Here is a 23411-nt window from a genome sequence, read left to right as displayed (position 1 = left end):
AAATGGTTTATTATGGATTAGGTAGTCTGGAATTTGTTTATTTTCAGTGTTAAATGTCCAAAATGACTACAAATTTTGAGCGGGGTGAATACAATATATGCAAGGCAGTAAACTCTAATTTTGCTATAGGTTTTGAAGTATTGTACAGCGGTAACATAGAAATAGTAACTCATTGTAATAAGTTGTAGCAAATAGCGAGCCTTTTGTCAGTTTGACAGTTCCCTTGTAGTACCACTGATGCATTCGTAAGAGTGGCTACACTGATGCATGCTTAAGAGTGGCAACACAGACCAACCAAGTCGTAATAAATGCTATCAGACGGTTGTTTCAATTATGAGTATTGATCTTTTTGTATTTATATGACATTCATCTGAGATTTATTTTTAGTTATTTATTGTTCAATCTAGGCTACCGATTTTAAGAAAATTAACCACATGCAGTCATCTAGACCACGTATTTTTTCATTTACCGGTATAAACCGATAATGGGAGAAACTATTTACCGCTAACCGGTGAGTGAAATTTTACTTAAATTTAAATTGCAAAGCCTAATCACAACGCATTGCTAAGTTCATATATTCAAACATACATACATACTAAATATTTGCGCTATTGCTCGAATAAAATGGTGAATATTTACTTTTTATTTGACATATTAAAATATCTTAAATGTACATATGTACAATTAACCGCTTAGACGCCCAGCCGACGCGCTGGGCGTACAATTGATACGGCTGTTTGCGCCTTAAGGCGCTTTGGGCAGCTAAGCGGTTAATGATATTTAATGCTTTTCCTTTCATAATTACTATCGAATAAGCATAATAAACATATCGAATAAGGGGAATTATTTATTTTCGGAATTCTAAAATAATTTAAACCTTCAAAAAGTAATAAAAAAAGCTTAATTTGAATTCACACCAAAGAAAAATTTAGTGCCGCCACATTTCTATAAGACTGTTGATGACAATTCTGTGACCACGGTAAACTTTAACGTGAGAACCACTAATATAAAATATGGATAATTTTAAATTTGGTAGGCACGTGAAAAAATCTTATAATGTAATATAATTTATTATAATATTGTAGAAAAAAGCTTCATATAAACAGTAATCAAAATGTAGGATGAAATTCTATTCACATTAGCACAGCACGTACCGACAACTGCACGTAACCCGTTGGACACATATATTCCATTGCCGCATGCGCATTGACGGATTCACATGCGTCCATATATGTACATAGAATGTACCAAAAAATACTTTAAATACTTGCTGGTGACGTGCAATTGCCGGTAAATGCTGTACTAATAAGAATAGTCCTTTATATTGGTACACATTCCTTGAATCTTATTTGAACAATAAAAAAACCAAAAGCTTACTTGAATCTCGATTTAAAAAAATCCCCCTGTAATGTTTTGGAGTATTTTTTTTCCACGACATATAAATTTACCGTCAATTGGTGTTGATGTATTATTTCAATTTAAACGGCCAACGACTATCGCACGACTCACTAATGTAGTAACCGAAAACAAAAACGAAATAATTACCCTCTTCTAAATATATATATAGCACAGTACGACCGACGAAGGATAATTGACAATTGAATTATGTACACCACTCGGAGACCGAATTATGACAGGGGGTAAAAAAATTAATATAAAATAAATAACATGGCGCAAAGGAGAAGCCCCACAAAGTTTCACCGACACGGGGGAGATTAGAGACATAATGTGAGCATATTCATGGTCAGACACAATCGATTCTCCACTAGCCGAAGAACAAAGACGAGAAACTAGACGTGGAAGGAGTTGAAATTAAGTCTCGGGTTGAAAATCTGGACATCGTTACGATCTCGTCGAACTCTGAAATGTCCACTCGAACAAACGCCGAGTGGTCCTACTCCTCCTCCTCCTCCTCCTAGCTCTCGGATCTCTAATGAATCGTTACGTGCTCTAGTGGGTCTAGTGACCGTTTTGTAGCCGGTTCCAATTTACGAAATGACACCCACGCAAACTTTGAGCTGCATTCGGCTGCAGCAGACCCTCATTACGAGGACCGACCCTCCCCCCCCCTTGCTCTCGATTCGAAATTCATAGTTCGAGTGGTGCTTTTTATGGCGTAGCTTCCAAACAGCCGGGGTGGAACGTATTGAATTATGTAATAGTTTCAATTGTATTCAAAAACTGAATGTACTGTGCAACTTTTGGGTAGGTTCGGGTAAATTAGTGAAGGGGACGAGAGGAGGAGAATGATTGTATCAGTTCTTCAGATGCAGTTGGAGGACTTTACAGTCGTAAACATCTTAAGAGGGCTGTACACCCGAAAACTTAATTTTGTTGCCGTTCCTTTCTTCGATATACATATATATTGAGTGAATGTATATATTGAGTGAATGCGACAATATATGTATATCAATATATATTTATTTATTATTATTTTAAAATAATAACAACAACAATAAAATGACCGGTGTGACCTGACAGGTTGCCCCAAAGCATCACACCGGTCTAATATATATTGAATGAATGCGACAGTTGCGCTTCGACCAGATAATACGTATTTTAAATCGACAAAATCGAGGTTTCGTATTCTCCAATTTTATCCTCCTAAATTGGACCAATTTTTAAAAAAATTTCATCATGGGTATGAGAAAGATATTTTCTATGCATCTGTGTGCGAATTTTTTTTTAAGTCAAATATATTTTTAGATAGCCAAAGTAACAATGCAAGTGGATTTATCGCCGTTATTAATAATTATCGCCGTTGTTAAAAATGTACTAAAAGGACATTTGCTTCTCTGACATATAATGAAAAAGATATTATTGTTAAGAGGGCTGTATACCTGAAATCTTAATTTTGTTGCCGTTCCTTTCTTCGATATATATATTGAGTGAATGTATATATTGAGTGAATGTGACAATATATATCACTATATATATTGAGTGAATGCGACAGTTGCGCTTCGACCAGATAATACGTATTTTAAATCGACAAAATCGAGGTTTCGTATTCTCCTATTTTCTCCTCCAAAACTGGGCCAATTTAAAAAAAAAATTCATCATCGGTATGAGAAAGATATTTTCTGTGCAACTATGTGCGTATTTTTTTTTAAATCGACCGTTAAATAAGCACGCTGGACTCTTTTCGTGGGTGTAAAAAAGAGGCGATTTTATAGATGTTTGGCGGCTCCTAGCTCCTATAAAAAATAACTAATCAAAAAAATAAAACAATAGATGCATCCCAATGGTGGATATCTATAGCATATCAAAAATTAATTTCTCTAGTGTCATAATTGAGGAAGGGAGAAGTGTAATACGTTTGTATGGACAAGGCGCTGGTGTCCAGCCCTCTTAATGATGCTTAAAAACTCGGCTTACGCTTTGGAATGCAACTAAGGATTGCAATATCGAAATTATCAATACCGGTAGTATTTGATCGAAAATAAGCCTTCGATAATACCGAAAATAAATACCTATATTTGTCGAAAACCATGGCTAAAAACTACCAAAACGACCGATGCATACGTGATATTGAGCGAGATCTCCCTTTATTTTATCTAGTTTTATCCGAAGATTTTGGCAACATTTTCGGTATCGCGGCCTCCTTACAATGTGTCTTAAGTTTGCAAACCTTTTCAATTTTAAGTTAAATACGAAAATGTTTAATATAAAGTGCTGATTTTTTTTTGAATTACGTTAATACATTGAAAATGGTTTAACGTAATTCAAAAAATTGGCGACGGACAATTTTTTTAATTAGTGTAATAAAAAAAATATATAATTTGTCTTTCAACGACAACTAATTCACCAGCTGATGGTTGACTCTTCGTTTGCATCTCCAGTGACCGGTGATTAGGTATCTGATAAGCTTGAGTAGGAATATATCTGGGACGTACCTACTTTACAGTTTTATACCCGAATATCCTGTATATGAATGTTTGAGATAGGATTCCACTTAAGAGTCGTACTTTGATTGACAAATAAGTATCAAAATTACCAAACTTTTCTCATGATTCAACATAAATATTATAAAAACATGTCATAATCGCATTTGAAACGACAGCTGATTGATGACGCACATGTTTACTTACTAATAATTGGCTTCACCCAAATTCAAAAATAATTGCCATCACATGAAAGAAAACCCACAGACAAGTAAATTTCAATTTGATATTAAATATGAAAGAGAAATTCTCAGATACCTTCATTGTATAACCGCTTATTAATTATAATTGGAAATAATTATTTTTGAATTATTTTTAAATAAGTGACTAATAATTACACACCAACCAACAACTGCAACGATTCCCATACTGTAAAACATCATAAGACAACTTGCTCGCTTTTTGCAAGAGTCTAACACGTCGTGCATACATATGTGTATTCGTACTTTTTATGATTCTAAATAAAACCTTGCTGCAATCAGACTTGAATCAACAGCTGATTGATATCGCGCACGTTTACATGCATAGTGACGTAATCATGTACACATTGTTGATCTACAATATAATATTAATGTCGCTGTACGTCATTCCCATATTGATCAGTGTGTAGGTGTAATTCCGTCAGGTATGAATGATCAGCTGTTTACCCACTCACAAATGGCTCTCTACCCGCGAAATTCGCCGTAGCGAGACACGCTACGACAATCATATGATAGTCTGGTGAATTTCTCGTCAGTGGAAACAGCCACGACATTTATTAATCGTCATATTTTGACAGTTATTGACAAAATGGCCAGCAAAGAGATGTGACCGCTGACGCTTAGGCATGTTGACGGCGCCATATGCCAAAAATGCCACATCAGATCCTACACGAAAGTATTCGAAAATGTCGGATATTGCGGGAACGTTAATAACAATAAAAAATAATAATAAAGGCGATGACGCGAGTGCAAATATTCACACAGTTCTCTGTGGAATTTCATCTGAAGACAGAAGAAGTCCCTCTGTATTAAAACGACCCGGTCGGACAGTGTGGGCGCATCGAATCGATAACATTACGGTACCAAAAGTACATGTATTTTGGATCTGCTCTTTGTTTTTCGCAAATAGAGCAGTTTTCAGAGCAGACAGGGTGGGTGGTGGGGTGAAAAAAAAAGAGTATCGACCTCGTCCCACGCGCGTGATAAGTTTGTAATTTCAATACACGATACCAAGTTATTATGTAAGCCGAAATTATCTTATCTCGAGGGTTCGACGTAGAATTTTCAATATAGAAAGGGTGCACGAAAGCTTTCAGCACGAAAAGTATGCCGCCAGCTGAAAAATATTATGCATGGCAGCAAAAGAGGGGATATATTTATTGTGCAATTTAGATATACACAGATACGAGGGGGAACAACAGGATGTTGTGAAAGTGATGTATGATTTTTTTAATTGTCATTTTTCCGGTTGACCCACATCTATCGGCGAGTGTGCTTCTGTTGCTGGGAAGCCTTATGGGATTTATTTGTTTCAGAGGCAAGAAAAACAATAGTTGAAGGTCAAGGCGATATTCCGTTTGGTTGAAGAAAATTTTCTCTCAAAAGAAAAGTGAGTTATGGAAATTCTTAAGAAATGTGAAACAATAGACAAACACGTGTTCGTTTTCCACGTTTTACAATTTGTCCGAATAGACATGTTGTGCAATAGCTAAGCTTGTCAAAGTTTTTTATCTTTCTAAAACAGAATATGAATGTACATATTATATGTGTATGTCGTTGCCTAAAATCAATATCAATTCAAAAATTATGATTAAATAATATGTATCTATTATATGCAACCGAACCGGCGTCTGTAATTCGTTTCTGATTGGCTGTAGTCAAAGTGGTGTCTGATTGGCTGGATAAGTTAAAGATGTTTGTGATTGGTCGGTTGTTATTTTTTCGATTCAAATAAATTTTGGCATGGGGCGATGGTATTATTACTATTTTCTTTTTGACTGCATTTTCATTGCAAGCAACTTTTATTATGTCCGTGTTAAATCATCAAAAGTGGGACCGAGCGAAGCCGGGTAGCACCACTAGTTTACTATAAGATTTTTGACATATTTTTTTTTAGTTCAATGACCTCTTTCAGAATCAAAAGAAAGCTACAGTATGTTACTAAGTTTTTTTTACTATTCACAATTCGTACCTCATTCCTTTTTTACGAACTTATTAAAATTTGAAAGTTGAACAAAAACTCAATTGTTTTTAATTGAAACCATTTTTCCTACTATTTTGTTAAGTAATTTTATTATGCCCTATTTTTAAAATTATTTAAATTGTATGAACTTTTTCGTAAAAAAATAATGAGTCAAGGATACATAAAATCTTAATAGAAGATAAAAAAATTGTAACTAAATGAATTCAACAATATTTTGTAACTTAATGCAACCTTTTGTTAATTTGATATCTGTGTACTAATTGCTGATTATGCATCGTTTGAGCCTTTTACAAACCACAGGTTGAGGATTCTTGTCTTAAATAATACACAGAAGGGATGTCTCTACTATCATAATACAATTTGAATACATTAATGTAATTATCGTTATGTTTCTCTTCATACGTCTTCAGACGGTATCGATTTAACTATGGTTGTTAAGTTTAGTATCACACAAGCAATGCAATACATATAAATATTGTGCAATATATGTATATAAGAATTTCAGCACCATAGTAACTTTCCATAATTCTAGTATCGATCTAATATGATTTTAGTAAAAATTAGAGAATGTATTTAGAAATATGCAGATTAGTTATAAAACATAGCAAATTGATTTTGTCAATTACCACTAAACCTGATTAGTGAAAACAAACCGTCTTACAACTAGACAAGCCTCTTAGCATTAGCTGTAAGAATCGATATTTTTGGAAGGTTTCTACGAATCGGTAAATTGATCAGTTGTGGGTAAACCTAGCAAAAGGCTTGTAGTAGTTTTGATGTCGACTTCAGGAAAATTCTCACAAGGTAAGTTTAGAGTTTCATATATTATACATATACTGAATGTATGCTAGGTCAAAGACCCCTAGAATATGCTATTAGGGATCTCAAACGCCTGTGAATCGTTATTCAAAAGATACGTGACTATAAATACGCATTTTGATTTGTGAAATATTCATTCAAGATCGAGCTAAAAATAAACCAGAGCAAAACAATAGAAAAAAGGCGATTTCCATACTGAATGATAAAATCTTCAGAATTCTTTCTATTAAATAGAAAAGATTGAATATATTATTTAATGCAATTAAATATCGTTTTCATTCCAATTTACATAGATTCAACCTCACACTGAGAGCAAAATGACAACCAATACTTTTTCGTTCTACACATTGGAAATATATCATGGAAAACTTTGATTTTTCCGAACAAGGAAACATAAAAATATAAAAATTTAAGCGCTTAATAATAAATTATAAGTTTAAAAATTAGATAAATACATAAAAGTTTCAAAATTTAACAAGCCTGTACGGGAAAATCAGAGTTTTCCACGCGGTTGCCTTGTCAATTTGGCATATATTGACTCATATATCATACATAATATCAAATGTAATTCAAACACAATTGAATATTCTTGTAACTTGAGAGGCGTTTACAATAATATATAGTATTATAAAAATAAAAATAAAATTTTCCACAAATTGAAAATTAACCACTGTTTGCAAAATATGAATTTAAAAATTTAATTAAAAACAAAGGTTTTCATAGAATTTTATCACAGGCAATTTTCAATGTTGTAAAGAAGATTATTAAATATTTGAAATGAGAATAAAACAATTAAATATTTTCAGTGGAAAAAATTCATATGAAAAAAAAAAACAAATGAAATTCATTTAAAAAAATGAATCGAAATGGATGATTCCAATTGGTGTAAGAGTAGTTTGGAGAGGTTAGAAGGGGGACAGTCGGAGAGGTGGTAATGAGATGTTGAGATGTTGAGATGTTGAGGTAGTCGAGATGCGATAGATACCTCATGATTTCGTTCTCGCGCTGCTCCTCCTGCTTCTGGCGCAGCATGACGGACTCGATGATGGCGCGCTCCTCTTCGGTGAGGTGCGAGAGGTCGGGCATGTCGGCCATGGTAGAGGGCGGCGGCGCCCCCCGCACCCCGCACCCCCGCACTGCGCCCCGCTCACATACACTTCCGCCCTCCACCGACGCCTACGCCTACGCCCCCGCCCACTTCCGCTGCCACTTCCGCTGCCACTGTCGCTGCTACGGTCGAAGTCGCTGCCACCAGCACTGGCACTGCCACGGAAGACTGCCACCGCCACCGGGACGAAACGCACACCATCGTTTCCCGGCGGTGACCGCGGGGTTCCCTTTACCCCTTTACCCCTGTACCCCTTTACCCCTTTACTCCCTGTGCCCGTAGACGTGCACCACTCCCTATGCCCGTGCGATGCGATATACTCGTACACCCGACCTATCTACTACACTTATACATATATACGTGTCGTATGCAGTATAGTGTGGTATAGTGGCTGTCTAGCGGCAGTTTTGGATGTGGATGTGGATGTGGATGTGGATGTGGTATGCGAATGTGGGCACACGCGCGCGCCAGGGATATGCGTTTGCGTTCATCCGGCGGCCAATGGCGGCGAGCGCGCGCCGTGACGTCAGCGACAGCCCGCGTATTGATTGCGGCGGGGGCGGAGGCCGGGGGCGGGGGAAGGCGGGGGCGGGGAAACCAACCCCACCTGCACATGCGCCCCGGACCCCGCCGCACTACCAGACCACGCACCCCCCTAATACGCCCTTGTCCGATCCACAAGTCCCTCGATTAATCCTCCCCCTGCTCACTTCTAAATACTAGGAAAATTTCTTTTTCATTTTCTTGTAAAATTAAGTTTTCAAAAAAAAACTTTTTTTTTATTTAATTTATTTTCATATGAAGAAATCGTGTGCGTTTCATGTATAACTACACCCACTGCGAAGCAAGGGTGCTGTACTGCAGTACTACATCCACTTGCGAAGCAAGTGTGGGGCATAAAGGTGACCCGCCCTTTATTTTTGAAATTCCGGACTTTTGAAAATTAATGGAAAACTTCGGAGGTAATCTTTTTCTCGTTTTGCTCAATGCCGAACAACGATACAAAGTTAATTATCAGATATGTTATATATAAAACCAGGCGCCTAGCTACCATGCCACACGGGCATGCGGTGCATGCAGGCCTTTTATATTTGGGGGCCCAAAAGGTTTTTAAATAAAAATACTAGACAATTATTCAAATACTAATCAAAAGTTTATACTTCAAATATGATACACAACATATTGCGCGCTGAATTTTCACGATTTTGTACTCCTTCTCACGATATTTAATAGTTTTCCGTTACAGTATTATTTGATTGTCTGCAATCTTATATTTTTTATTTTATTTTTATTTTATTTTATTCTTACATACATATATACCAGGAAGGCCTTACAGGTAAATCCCAATGCACCTTCCTGGCCAATTACAAATACAAATGCAGCATTTTTATTATAAGTTGTTGAATTGCGAGACACTGAAAAAACTCGCAAATTAACGAGACATCTATGAATTGTACATACATTTTTATTGTACATCAATCAAATTTCAAATAGTGGTGACATAGTAGGTAGGAAGGATTTTTAGCCAATTTTTTTTTCCGGAAACCGTTTCAACAATGAAATCAGAGAAAATTGGCAAACTCTGATAGGAAACGATCAACCTGGAGTCACAAATCCAGGTCTGACTAACAGCATACTCTGAAAAATTCATTTTCATTCAGGGATTGAACCTGGCACCTTCTTGACGGTAAGCAGAAGCTTAACGTCCGAGCTATGCTGCTGGCTGGTTAAATATAAAACGTCTGTAATTCGTTTCTGATTGGCTGGATTGGTCAAAGACGTTTGGATTGGTCGGTCCTTAAATGTATTTTTTTAGATATATAAATTTAATAAAAAAAACAAATGAAGATTTTTTCGTGGTTTTCATTTCATTCCCATTAACCGAGCGAAGCTGGGTAGCACTATGTAGTAGTGATATATAAAAATGATGCTAAAATAAAATGTATTTGAAAGATAGGTATAGGTAATTGCGGAATTTTGAGACTTTGAAGGCTAGGAAGAAAACATTTAATTATGTTATTTCAATATTAATTTAATTTTAATAATAAAAAAATACTAAATAAAGGGCCTTTTGCTAACGTTTGCATACGGGCCCACTTTTTCTAGTAACGTCACTGTATATAAAAATTATCAATGAACAGCCTGGTCTCCTGCTCGCGCACACGTAAATAAGGCTGTGTGACAAAAACAGAGAGAATTAAGCAATGTATATATTGTATACAAAAATTCGCTTCTCACAGTCCTGTGCCATGTTGAATGCAGGTGTTTAGGGACGATCCTGCCAGTTCTTTGATTTGATCTGACTATCTTGTGGGAGAAGGTCCTCTCGCTTGCCTACTCTCTAGTATTCCAGCGACCATCAGCTTCTCGAAGCTGTCAACATTGCCAACTCTTTCAGGATGGAGACATTTGAATGTCTTACGCAACATTACGCTTTCAGCGCCATATTGAAGATATCCGAATGTCCCTCCCTTTCTTTTTAAGCGTCCATGTCTCGACTCCACATGCAATGTGGATCAGATATGACACCAGACGGATTTTCGTTTTTCTCATTATATACATATAACAGTTTTTCCATATCTCTTCTCCATATTTCAGACTGATCATCGCTGATTTTATCATACCCATTCTTTTGCGAATTTCTGATTGGCATCCTCCTTGTCTTGATATTGAAGCACCTACATATGTACAGGGACGGCTCTTAGTGTTTGGCACACACAAGCGCCATAAAAGAAAAGGCAGCTATAATATTTCGAAAATTACTTTAATTTTTTTTTAAATTACTAGAAATATTAATACATACAAACACTCATAAGCCGTCATGTTTTCGCCTTAAATAAGTAGAATCCATTTTACCAAAAGGTAGAAGCTTTTGTAATTTTCAATTTATTTTTAGTTTTTATAATTTTACAAATTTTACTACTCTCCTTTATATATTTTTTTTATTTTTATTATGTACTGCATTTCTTTTTGTATCGTATAGTGCATTTTTATTTTTTATTTTATCGTGTATTTGAATTTTTTCACACAGGCACAAAATCCACGAGACGGCTTTGCCTACATACAATGTAAATAAAATCTTTGAATTCCTTATAGTCTTCCTTTAGAGGTAATACTATTAATAATATCTGAAAACGGAAGGAGAAGGAAATCGGAATATGTATGTTTTTTTCCATGGACAAGTTTGGATATTTCAAAAAATAAATATTATAATCATCAGAAATATTATAAATGTAAGAATGCAGGAGATCGTGCCATAAACATTGACAATACGCATGCATACATATGCTCGAAAAGCTTAGAACGTAGTTTAAGACTAGGATAAGCATCAAATCTTCGCCCATTTACGGTATTTTTGATAAAATTAGAATAGGGGGAAAATATGCTGAATGAACGACTGTGTTTTAATATGTCGTCTGCCCTTAACTGAAAATGAATGTTGTTAAGCGCGTAAACGTCTGTTCATACATATTCATCACGAACCGGCAGCAGCAAGTATCCTGCAAGTACGGACAGTATTATTTGGTACTGTTGCGTGGGGTGGGTGGAGGATCCAAATAAAAGGTCAAAGTCGCTTCACAGCATTTATTGGATGATTCAGGAGGTCCACACGTAGCCAGCGCTCGTTCCAGAATGATCTGATATGGCCTAAGTACCTCCTTATGAAGGGCAAGCCACTCACTACAGCTTCCCTGATCCGTTTGTTTCTCCATTGTTTAGACACGTAGTCTTTCGTCCAGATTCTGGGAACTAGTGGGAGATGCCGCTCGGCTTAATCCGAGGGTCTCCATTGTTCACTTCCGAATACACTTTACGCGGCGTATAATCCCCGAACTCTTTTCTACGTTACAGTATATTTTATATGGACGCGTGAATGAGTATGACTGCGACCATATATAATGTACCAAAGAATACTGTCCGCACTTGCGGGATACCTGCTGCTGCCGGTTCGTGCTGGATAGGTATGAACCAGTGGCGTAACTACCGCGCTCGCAGACCCCGCAATGCGGGGGGGGGGGCGCCCCAAAGTGGCGTGCCTTTTTTGCAGATTATTTAATTTGCTCTGTAATTTCTTTGCAATAATTTTTTTAAAAACCTCTGTTATTTTTAAACCTATTTGAATCTCGTTTTATTGTATTTACATATAGCTGACAATTCTCTCTTATTCTTGTATATATTTTTGTTAAAACAATAAAATAAAATCATATGAGGCGTAAAAACGTAAAAATTTATAAATTTTTAACTGTCAACATTAACAGGTGGGAAGTTTTTAACCGCTTAGACGCCCAGCCGACGCGCTGAGCGTATAATAGATACGGCTGTTTGCGCCTTAAGGCGCTTTGGGCAGCTAAGCGGTTAAGGAAAATTCATCATCAGTTACTTTAAACAGATTATGCACTGCTTGTTGGTCGTCCAGATTAGACTCTATTAATGCACTTCGATATATATGTAGGTACATATATGTATGTACAGATGTTTTAAAATTTCTTACAGAAATAATTTTAAAAAGTAAAAGAAATGATGAACAATCAAAAGAAAAGTGACAAAAAAAGAAAATGGAAAGTTTCGAATTTATTCTCCTACTCGTGCTTCTTGAAAAATTCTTCGGTTTCTCAACTTTGTTTCAAAGTTCCTTCAATCAAAAAACGCTGATGATATCAGTGCTCAGTCTATGATTACACTGAGCACTGATGCATATTGCGAGATCAGTAATTTTAGAAATAAATTTGAAGGATTCATAACAATTTCAACAATATTAGGGTTGAAGCCAAAATTTAATCTAAAAGCATTTCGATGAACTCAGTCATGATATACGATTCCAGGATCTATTAAAATAAATTTTGAACTATTTTTAATGAGGCACTAAACGTAACCTAAGTGCAAATGAAGGTTCGTATCACGTTATTTAAACATTGTTAAGTTCGCTTTCCTGCAAAACAATTATCAGATGACGATTTACAAATATGTACATATGTATATCATGAAGCTATGTCTCTAGCCAACTAATATGTCAATGATTTTGACAAATCATTGCCTGATCAGATACTTGATTTCCGTTCAAAGGCAAAGCTTTTCATTTGTAATTTTTATAATGTAAATTCGTCATTTAAATCATCTCGTTCCTCACGCTTCCGGTAAGTGTAGCCACTACTGAGCGCTCGTTCACAAGTTGAAACTTATTAAAAATTACTTAAGGTCAACTATGTCACAGCATCGTCTTAAAGTATTAGCAATGATTAGTATTAAATTTTAACAAAATAGTCGTGTTTGCCAATGAGTCCAGAAAAAAGTTTTTCTACGTAAAAAAGGTATGAATTATTAATTTAGAAAGTTATTTTGCTGTAAGGAAATAATATGAATATATGGGGGGGGGGGGGGCGCCTTAAAATATTTTGCGGGGGGGCGCCTGGAATTCACGCTACGCCACTGGTATGGACAGGCCTTAATGTGCATATCGATGGCTTGGTGCACAGATATTGTATGTCCATTTTTGAGTTTCTGATTTGATGCTGGAATAATTTAGGTTTTTCCTTTCAAGGTAATTTATGTGGTATTCATAAATTACCTTGAAAGGAAAAACCTGAATTATTCCAGCATCTAAAAACTTTCGATATAAATATTTGTGCACCTAGTCATCGATATGCACATTATTATGTACATACATATTTAACTAGTGGTGGCTTCGGAAAGGAATCGATACACGAATTAAAAAAGTTATATGTTATATAAATAATTGATAGGTAATAATAATTGTAAGGTAATTGATAGTTGCGCGCACGTATTAATAGTAAAAATTCGAGCGCTCATTAAAAGCTACCCGTTTAATGAGCGCTCGAAACCCACCCGCTTCGAAATGATAAATTAATGTGTATGTGTCTTCGTGGATGTGTGTACGCTCCCACGCAGCGCATCTGACGCTGACGTCACCCATTCCAACGCAAATGCTCAAAATCAGGAGCACATGTCGGAAACTCAGGTCCCCACTTCCCCGCTTCTCTACGTCTCCTCGGCACGATTATAATGTTTACTAAATTATTATTACTTTTAGTTATTCTAAATTTTTTTTTTTTTTTATACAAACATACAAACATCGTGTCTGTTTTTATATATGTATGTGTATAATTTTAACGTGATTAAAGCTTAGTATGCATAGAAGCTTAGAATTCTGCATTCTAACGACATTCTGCTATAGCTATACTTACATCGGTACTTCTTTGGTCTCTCTCCTATTTACAGTTTAGTAGTTATTTGTTAAAAATTACACCAGTACTTTCAAATTAAGAAAAAATATCTAACGCACTACCATTTTTTTTTAGTATAACCTCAAATTATAAGTATTACCTTGTGTACTTAAATACTCGTTCATTCGGTGCAAAGATATTAAAAAAAATCAATGAAAAGAATTTTTACCTTCATATATAATATTTCGAATAACATTTTTACTCCATATAGAAATGCGATACATATTGAGGCCGAAATACAGAAATTGTTAATTTTGAGTAAAATAAATAATACAGTTATAACGAAAATGGAATAGATTTGAAATTAAACTCTTTGTACATTCGATAATTAATATACATACATATGTATATGTATAAAAAATTCATTTTATTTCCAAATTCATACATTACAGATAAAACGCATAATTCTTCATCGAACATAAAATGGCCGAAATTCATCAACAATTTGTGATAAAATAAAATAAAAATTAATAAATGGTTATTAAAATCAACCAGATACATATTGATATTTACAAATATCATAAACATACACTTATAATAAGACGACTACTCAACACATTTGCAATCGAATTAAAAATGATAAATAATAGTCACTTTCAATTCACATCATCATCATCATCATCAATATGGTAAAAGCCTTAACAGTATGTACAAATTCCCTAGAAATAATTTTACTAATTCAGTCACATGTTTATATATGAGTAATTTTTATTATCATAACATGTTCAATTGTTCATATATAGCTTAAAATTATACTTACATATGTATTTATGAGCAAAAAATATATATGTATATATATATATATATAAATCAATAAAAAATATTGGGCGAAAAATATGACAAGATAATGATTATAAAGTATACAAAATACTGTAATATTATTTGGGTTATCGTACAATGAATGTATATTACAATATGGAAGAGACAAGTTTCTCACTAAATAATCTAAAACGTTGTAAAAATAGAATACAAACTCAGAATGTGCCTTTACTTTGGTCCAACTGTACAGTTTTTTACGATCTAATATACATTCGCCAATCTTTAAACATTTCAATATTGTAAAAACGCATCAATAAAGTGAATATGGGCAAAGGACTTGCTGTATACATTAATAAAAATCTATGTTTGTGGAAGAAATATCATTGGTTGTATAAATAACAAAAGTCAAAATGCTTTGCATTGGAGCTAAACACGTACATATATATATATATATATATATATATATATATATATATATATATATATATATATATATATATATATTTATGTATTATATAACTAAAAAGAAGTACTTACGCCAATATTTTATGATAATTGACTCCTATTATGTATTATTTGGGTACATAGACAAATAATTTAAACAGATTCAAGTTACATACACTACAATGTGTACAAATACGTATATTATAAATTGCATCACCGATATATAATCATAACTTTTAAATATACATACACTAAATTGTGCTAATCTCAAGCACGTACTAATTCGTACTATTGCCGAACGTCAAACGTTTCATGAATACTATCAGGTCGACAGACTCTAAGATATGTCAGATAAATAAAAACTTAAAGGAAAGTGAAAATAATTGATCGAATTTGTACTAGAAAACTAACATAATTTTTGATTCGAAATGAAAACGAAAATTTCATGTCTCACTTCAAACCCGTACTCTTATCAAATAAGCATGATAAATACACAACTGGAATTTTTTTGATCATTTCATCACGATACACCGACTGAGGTTTATTAGCCGTTAGTGTGAGGCCGATTCGGCACACATCAACTAAGAGCAGGCCTGGTATTGAAGACGTACTGTCACAGTATTGCCGTACAACGATTATTGCATTAAAAACAAGATGGCACAAAAGGTAACTTATTTGAGACACGAAAACAATAATTCTTAAAATATAACGACCGAACAAACGTAAACGTAACGCGTTGTCTTTTATATGAGTCATTTTAAAATATATATATATATATATATATATATATATATATATATATATATATATATATATATATATATATATATATATATATATATTTACATTAAAAATTAAATAAACTGCTCACAACGTGAACTCTGTAGAATATACACACATGTAGTATTATTGTATAATATTTCGCCAATATGGCCGATAAAGCTACATGAATCCAACGTAATAATAACGTACGAGTATTTATATTGTAAATGCATTTGATAAAATTAAACTATGCAAGTCGTATTACATACTACACAGCTGAATGAGTCGATATATGTATATAATAATGTTTATATGAATTTGAAGCATTTCTGCTTATCGTGTGGTATTCGAGTCTTGAAAAGTATCGAATCTGCTCTATACTGGGTATTCAATAGCGGCATATATCCGAATACCTGAAAACGAACAAGGAGGTCAGTAATAAACGAATACTTAATAATACAGTTGGTATTTTATTTGCAATGACATACCTGACTAAAGAAGTTTATACACTTGTGACGCTCGTTGAAATGAGTTTCATCTTCAGAAAGTGATACAGGACAGCCTGGGCAGCGGAAAGTCCAACGAGACGTCACCTAATTAACAAAAAAAAAATACCATTGAAGATTTAGCAACATGTATCTCTATAAATTTATACACGAAATATATCTCTATAGATTTAAACATGAATATTTTGTTTTTTTATTTTATACATGGTTTCGCGACAAATCGCTCACGGACCTTTCACTCAATGACGTTACGCGCACGAAATTACACTCACTCGCTCACGGAAATTACGCTCGCAGATAAATCACTCACGCGACAAATCGCTCACGGGATAAATCACTCACGCGATAGTACGCTCACGGAATTATTCAAATAACGTACAAAACCACTATTTTTTTACACAAGAATTATTCCAAAACTCAATTGAACGTATCGCGACGAATTAACACACTATCCTATCACAGATAAATAAATAAAATATGTACAAACCAGTTTAATTCCAATTTATTCACAAATTACAGAGTTTATTATAAGAATTTTTTAATTATTCGTATTAATAAGGATTTTCGTTCATTTACAATTATTTTTTTAATTGGTGCTAATTATAAATTACTTTATATGTAAAATAATCAACGGGACTATATAATATTATGTTTTTGTAGTTAATATACATATGTTCAATTCATCATCCAATAATTTGAGATTAAACTGGTTTGTATGTATTTTATTTATTTATCTGTGATAAGATAGTGTGTTAATTCATCACGATAGGTTCAATTGCGTTTTGGAATATTTCTTGTGTAAAAAAATAACGTTTTTGTACTTATTTTAATAATTCCGTGAGAGTAATGTCGCGTGAGCGATTTGTCCCATGAGTGATTAATCTGTGAGTGTAATGTCTATGAGCGATTTGTCGCGTGAGTGAAATGTCGTGCGCGTAACGTCGTTGATTGAAAGGTCCGTGAGCGATATGTCGTGACACTGTATACATGTCACGATTTGTCGTGACACCGTAAACAAAATGACAAGTTTCAAAACGATCGGAAGAATGTAGGATATCAAAACCAAAATGTTGTCAGACGAAAGAGCGAAGGGAAATATAGAAGAGGCTTGTAAAAAAAACCAAAAAATTCGTGATGCTAGAGACTCAAATTTTTGGAGAAACGGGATAGGTTTCAAAAATGAAATCAGATAAATTGGCAAACTCTGATAGGAAACAATCGAACTGGAGTCACATATGTATATCCAAGGTATAGTATGACCCCTGGTGTAAGATATGATTTTTTTTGCTTTTATTTCATCAATATTTTCACAAAAAAAACATGTCATAGCAGCCAACACCTATTTATTAAAGGGTCAGGTCAGGTTAGGTTAGGTTAGGTTAAGTTAGCGTTGGCCCTATTCGTTTAAGATTAGGTTGCTAGGGTCGGTATTATTCAGTCTCCCTGTCACACGCGAGAACTGAGACTGCATATTAAAGTAAAAACGAGAAGGTAGATCGCATACTAAAGTGGCACCAAAATTTTGCCAACTAAAATATTATACGAATGGTAGACATTTTAAATTTGTATCTATAATGCATTTACCTTGACGGGCGGTTTTCTGGTTATATGAGAAACGAGGAAATTCATTGCGATGTCTTCGCAGTTCATATACTCGTCGACTTTGTCTCGGATGGCTTGCGGCAACCAGTTCCAATACAGATACGTATAGTACTTATGAATGAAAGCGGCACCCGTCAACACCATGCTCAATTCGCAGCTATAGTTCGAATTGTACAACCAGCCATTATTGTAGTTTAAATCCCAAGCATGAAAACGACCCGGAAAACCAACTACTCTATCTCGATGCTCGCGCCAAACCCTGAAATAAAATTTAAATTTAATATTGCAATAATATTTCAATTATTTTATACATAATATATAATATATGTAATATACCTGAAACCGAACATAATTTCATCGTGACGTAAATGTGCATCATCGTCCATTGAAAGAACTGCTTCCGTCTCTATTATATCGTATGGTAAGAATCTATTGTTCAACGAATTCCGCATTGCTTTTACTACGATGACGGGCACACCAATATCGGGCCATTGAAGTTCTTCAGCAGGCGGCTTCGGACTGTTCCAAACGACGACCACTTTATTCAAATAGGGCAATCCGTAAAGCATCGCTATACTATTGAGCAAAACCTTCTCTCTTTCGTACGTCAACATAACAATTGTAAACTGTTCCCTTGGTTGATTTCCACCTAAAGCTTCACAGAATTCCTTTCCCGCACCTCCAGCACCCTTTCCGATCGGTCTAAATCCGTGCTCGGACCCTATAAACTTGGCATCGGACGGTAAAACTACATCGAAAGGCAGTTGAGCGTACAAACTGAACGGATCTCCCCAATCGTTCCAAATCTCATATCCTTGCGTCAACATCAAAGTATAGTTCCGTTTAAATGCCGGACTAGCGTATGGTGCTTCAATCGGTCCCAACGACTCTTCCGGTTCCGTCTCCGATATCACAGGATCTACCCTTAAAGGTACAAACGAAGAATTGAACACAGAAACGGCTCTCACCGATTCAATAGCTTTCGGAGGTATATTTAAACGATTCCTCACAATGGCTATTATAGTATCGACGGTAGTTTGAACCGAACTTAAATACTTCTCCCAAACCATTCTGCCTTGGCGACGTAAACTTAAGAGATCAGCATCAGGTATAGCCCTTAAGAAGAAGTGCAATTCAGTGACTCGGGCTTTCGGTAAGAATATAGCACACTTTTTCCAATCGACGACTTCAGAATACGGCAGCAAAACTTGATCACCTCCCAAAATAACCGGTATGGATCCAGATCTCAAACCTTCGAATAATCTAGCTTGTAAAAGCGTTGTCGTTACATACTCTTGATTCCCCGGTGCAAAGATCAACACATAAGTAGACTCGCGCAGTATGTTCCGCCTCGAAGAATCGGTGCCGCAAAGAGACCAATCTCTAATCGGTGCTATTGTTTTTTGTTCCGTCGCTGGAATACATTCAAATTGAAAGAAAAAAGCGCCCGTGTGTGAACTCATCTTTGACATCCTCTTCAAATAAAATATGGCGAAGTTATCCATAGCCAGGTCATCGTCGGAGTTTTGATTGTAACTTTTCGACGCATCAAGAGGTACGTCGTTCGGTATCGAATTTGATTGCACTGTAGGTTTCATTTCTCCCTGAAACGACAATAGATATTTGCGACGGGCTGGTACCATCGGAGCACACTCGTGCCAAACGTCTCCACCTGGTGGACCCAGCATAGGAGGCACGATCAAATCGAATCCGAGTCGGAACTGTTCATGTAGATACGTTGACTGAACCAACATCGCCCTGCCAGTGTTTAATGTGTTGAAAATATTTCCAGAACCGATTCCTAAATCTCGTCTAGCGAGATTGAGCAATATATGATTGCGTCCATCGCCTCCCCAGTATGGTAGTTTTTCTAATGTTGTTACATTAAGAGGCGATTTATATTTCGGTTTAACGACACCCGAGCTTTTGTTGTGGAAGTCTTTGTCGTCCTCTTCAGTATCGATTGTAATCGATTGATGGTATCTGAAAATAAAAATTAGTTCATACATGAAAAACAATATTTTGAACATTATTAACCCTTTGCCCGCGGCAATAAATATAGCGAACAAGCCCTGTACGCGGCACCTTTTGCGCGAATTTGGCAATCAAGTTAAATACAGATTTTAATATTTACTCAAGTAACCAGATATGTTCATTAACACAAAGTATTATTTTAAACAATAAAATACATAATATATCTCGTAGTTTTGGCTTAATTGTCAAATAATCATTCTTCATACAATTGAGACGTATTGTTTAACAGACGTGACGTCACATAAACGAGGTTTCAGTATGGTTCTACAAAAAACTAATTTTGACTGGTATATATTCATTTTAAGCAAATTGAATAGATGGCATTCAACTCTCAGTAATATATTCAACCAATTTTGAACCTTAAAACAGTTGAAATAGGCGCATATAAGGCTCAAAATCCCGTGCAAAGTTCAGAAATTCTATGGAAGACAGCTGCGCTACAGACTCGTCGCGCAAAGCTTCCATAGAAGACGGCCGCGGGCAAACGGTTAAGTGAAATATTTTAAATGGTCTATGTATGTGTGTGTATTTATTTACCGTCCATTTTCTAAAGGTCGACTAGGCAAAGCTTCTCCGACCAATACTATAAAAACGCAAGCCTCCTTGGGATTCCTCGTCAAATGCGCATTGTAGCCCAAAGTTTGTTTGATGGTAGTCTTCAAAAACCCGTCTACGTCAAACGTATCGTAAACCACAGACGAAACATCGGGATCGTACAAATACACTGGAAATCCAGACGTGAGAGAACAACGAGAATGATCGAAGCAAGAAAACATGCGACAATGTCTAGACGACATTGTCGAAATCGACGGAAGAATCGCAGGAATGTTTCTGGATAAGATTTGCTTCGGTGGAGCCAAAGCGGGAGTATTTCTTTGTATCGCTTCATTTTGTGCAACTTGCGCCTGAAAGGAAATTAAAAATGAAATATGACTATTAAGTAATACTATATTATACATAACAAATTGAGAAAATCATATTACTTGTTCGACACTAATCTTCAACCGTTCCAGTTCGGTTTGATACCGCGACAGTTCCGACTTTAAAACTTCAATCTTCGTCCCTTGAGTGCTGAGCTCTTGTTGCAAGCGTTGCCGTTTTGCTTCCAAATCGCGTAACTCTGTAGAAACGGATCTCTAAAAAAAAACACACTTAAAATCAGCCGCATACTTATTTGTACGAAGCGTTTAGTGATGAACTGTTCATCACCTTGATTCGCGACATCTCTTCGATCCTCAACTTCAAATCGGCAGCGGTCAGCGATGAAAAATCTTCAAAGGCCTCGAGCTTATTTCTGGTCAGGTGAATGTCTGCGTTTGGTGTGTTGGATTCCACCTGGATAGAAACGGGATTGTATGCAAAGAACGAAGTACATATGTATATTGGATATTTGAGAGAGAGAGATACTAACTTTGGGCAGGTAGTGATAGTTGACTAGTGTGACGAAGACCAGTATGAGTAGTACTAGCGAGATGATCCTGGAGAGCTTAATGTGGTACATCCATTGGCAGAAGGCCTCTCGCAGGGAGGGCGCGGCCATACCGTCATGAGGGGGGGAACACATCTCGCCTGCACCAGAATATTACCGCCAACCCGCCTCTCCTCCTCACCCCGTAACCGTAACCGTAACCAGCCCCATCACAACCCTCGACAGCCACCGCCGGCCACACACTGACAAACACTGACAGCTACAGAGACTCTTAACTTAACAACACTTGTTACGGCCTAAGCCCGTGTATAAACAAAAACAAATATATTCATTCGGTAATTTAATAAGGAAACACTGCAGTCGTTGACAATACAATAATTGTTGCTCATTTGAACTTAACTTACCCTAATCTTAGTTCATATATAAACAAACAAAAAAAAATTATATATGTAATTAAACGGTTCGGTGATTACTGGTCACAAATCACTCGTCACGAAGTCATTGGTAGCGTTAACACTAGCGGTCTCTACCGCGGTATTTGATAGATCTATCAAATACCGCAGATCGTACGCATGAGTAATAGCGTTCGAACACGCGGTATTTGATAAATCTGTGGCGGCTCGCTATACGACATGGTCGAGTTTGGTTACCTTCCTGCGAGTGGAGACCAACTCGGCTGGGTTCGGGAGCGGCTACTCACTCTGCCTTCAGCTGTCATAAATAAAACACGTGCATCAACATGCCAGTCGTCTCATTCGTTCATCCCCCATAAATCTATCAAATACCGCGGTAGAGACCGCTAGTGTTAACGCTACCATTAAAATCTCTATAACGAAACATCTGGCAGCCGAAAAGTCCATCATACTAACGATAACTATCATACTGACGAGTACTTGAGTGCCAAATATTGTGTATTCGCGATTTTCATGGCAAAAATTGTATTTGTGACCACCGCAATGTGACGAATAATCCAATTACCAATTAAACAGGGAAACTCTGCAGTCGTTGGTAATATTATAGTTGTTGGCCACTTGGATTAAAATAATAGTATATTAATGCCGATTGATTATAAATTACTATATTGCTATCAATCAGTAGTAAACAGGAGCACAATCTATAAGAGAAAAGATACTCAATAATGATAACTAATGTTGTACCCGATGAAATATTATGGCATGGGTGTTGGCATATTAAATTGTGGCGGCTCGCTATACGACATGGTCGAGTTTGGTCACCTTCCTGCGAGTGGGGACCAACTCGGCTGGGTTCGGAGTGCGGCTACTCACTCTGCCTTCAGCTGTCATAAATAAAACACGTGCATTAACATGCCAGTCGTCTCATTCGTTCATCCCCCATAAAATTATTAAATAAAAAAAAATTAAAAGAAATGTGTCGGTCCTATGTTCGATCCGCACGCAGTCAAATTTTTTTCAAATACCTTTTAAATATATTTAATTGTTTAACCACTTCATTGCCGTAAGCGCACGGATGCGCGTTCCTTTTTGGTTTTTTCACAATGAAAATGAAATTTTGGTATCTCACAATGACATCTAAAAATATCCTGTGATACTAATAAAATTG

At 35.8% G+C, this 23411-nt stretch overlaps 2 protein-coding genes across 2 annotated transcripts in view; both read right to left on the bottom strand.

Annotated features, from left to right (window-relative positions):
- The window catches only part of Rim (Rab3 interacting molecule), a 70662-nt gene extending 62623 nt beyond the window's left edge, over positions 1-8039 (bottom strand). Inside the window, exon 1 of the mRNA XM_077438714.1 lies at positions 7930-8039. Within this exon, the coding sequence (XP_077294840.1) occupies positions 7930-8039 (110 nt within the window). The remainder of the gene's footprint in view (positions 1-7929) is intronic.
- Positions 8040-16399: 8360 nt separating this feature from the next.
- Positions 16400-22084, bottom strand: botv (exostosin like glycosyltransferase 3). The gene is made up of 8 exons (XM_077438194.1): positions 21813-22084; positions 21611-21736; positions 21385-21537; positions 20939-21306; positions 18704-20350; positions 18350-18626; positions 16748-16852; positions 16400-16672 (listed from the first exon to the last, which is right to left on the bottom strand). Exons 1-8 carry the CDS (start codon positions 21963-21965, stop codon positions 16568-16570), a joined length of 2934 nt encoding a protein of 977 aa, XP_077294320.1. The 5' UTR covers positions 21966-22084; the 3' UTR covers positions 16400-16567.
- Between the last annotated feature and the right edge of the window lie 1327 nt (positions 22085-23411).

The sequence above is a fragment of the Arctopsyche grandis genome, chromosome 9 (genome assembly GCF_051622035.1).
Source record: "Arctopsyche grandis isolate Sample6627 chromosome 9, ASM5162203v2, whole genome shotgun sequence".
NCBI lineage: Eukaryota > Metazoa > Arthropoda > Insecta > Trichoptera > Hydropsychidae > Arctopsyche > Arctopsyche grandis.
Note: the sequence above shows the minus strand (reverse complement) of the source record. Positions and strands in the feature narration are given on the sequence as shown.

What these genes read in the sequence shown, in the direction of transcription:
- botv (XM_077438194.1), bottom strand. Translation starts at nt 21,965, where the DNA reads ATGTGTTCCCCCCCTCATGACGGTATGGCCGCGCCCTCCCTGCGAGAG. An exon ending in ACTATCACTACCTGCCCAAA is followed by an intron (nt 21,737 to 21,812) that starts GTTAGTATCTCT and finishes GTTTCTATCCAG; the next exon opens with GTGGAATCCAACACACCAAA. An exon ending in GAAATTATGTTCGGTTTCAG is followed by an intron (nt 18,627 to 18,703) that starts GTATATTACATA and finishes ATTTTATTTCAG; the next exon opens with GGTTTGGCGCGAGCATCGAG.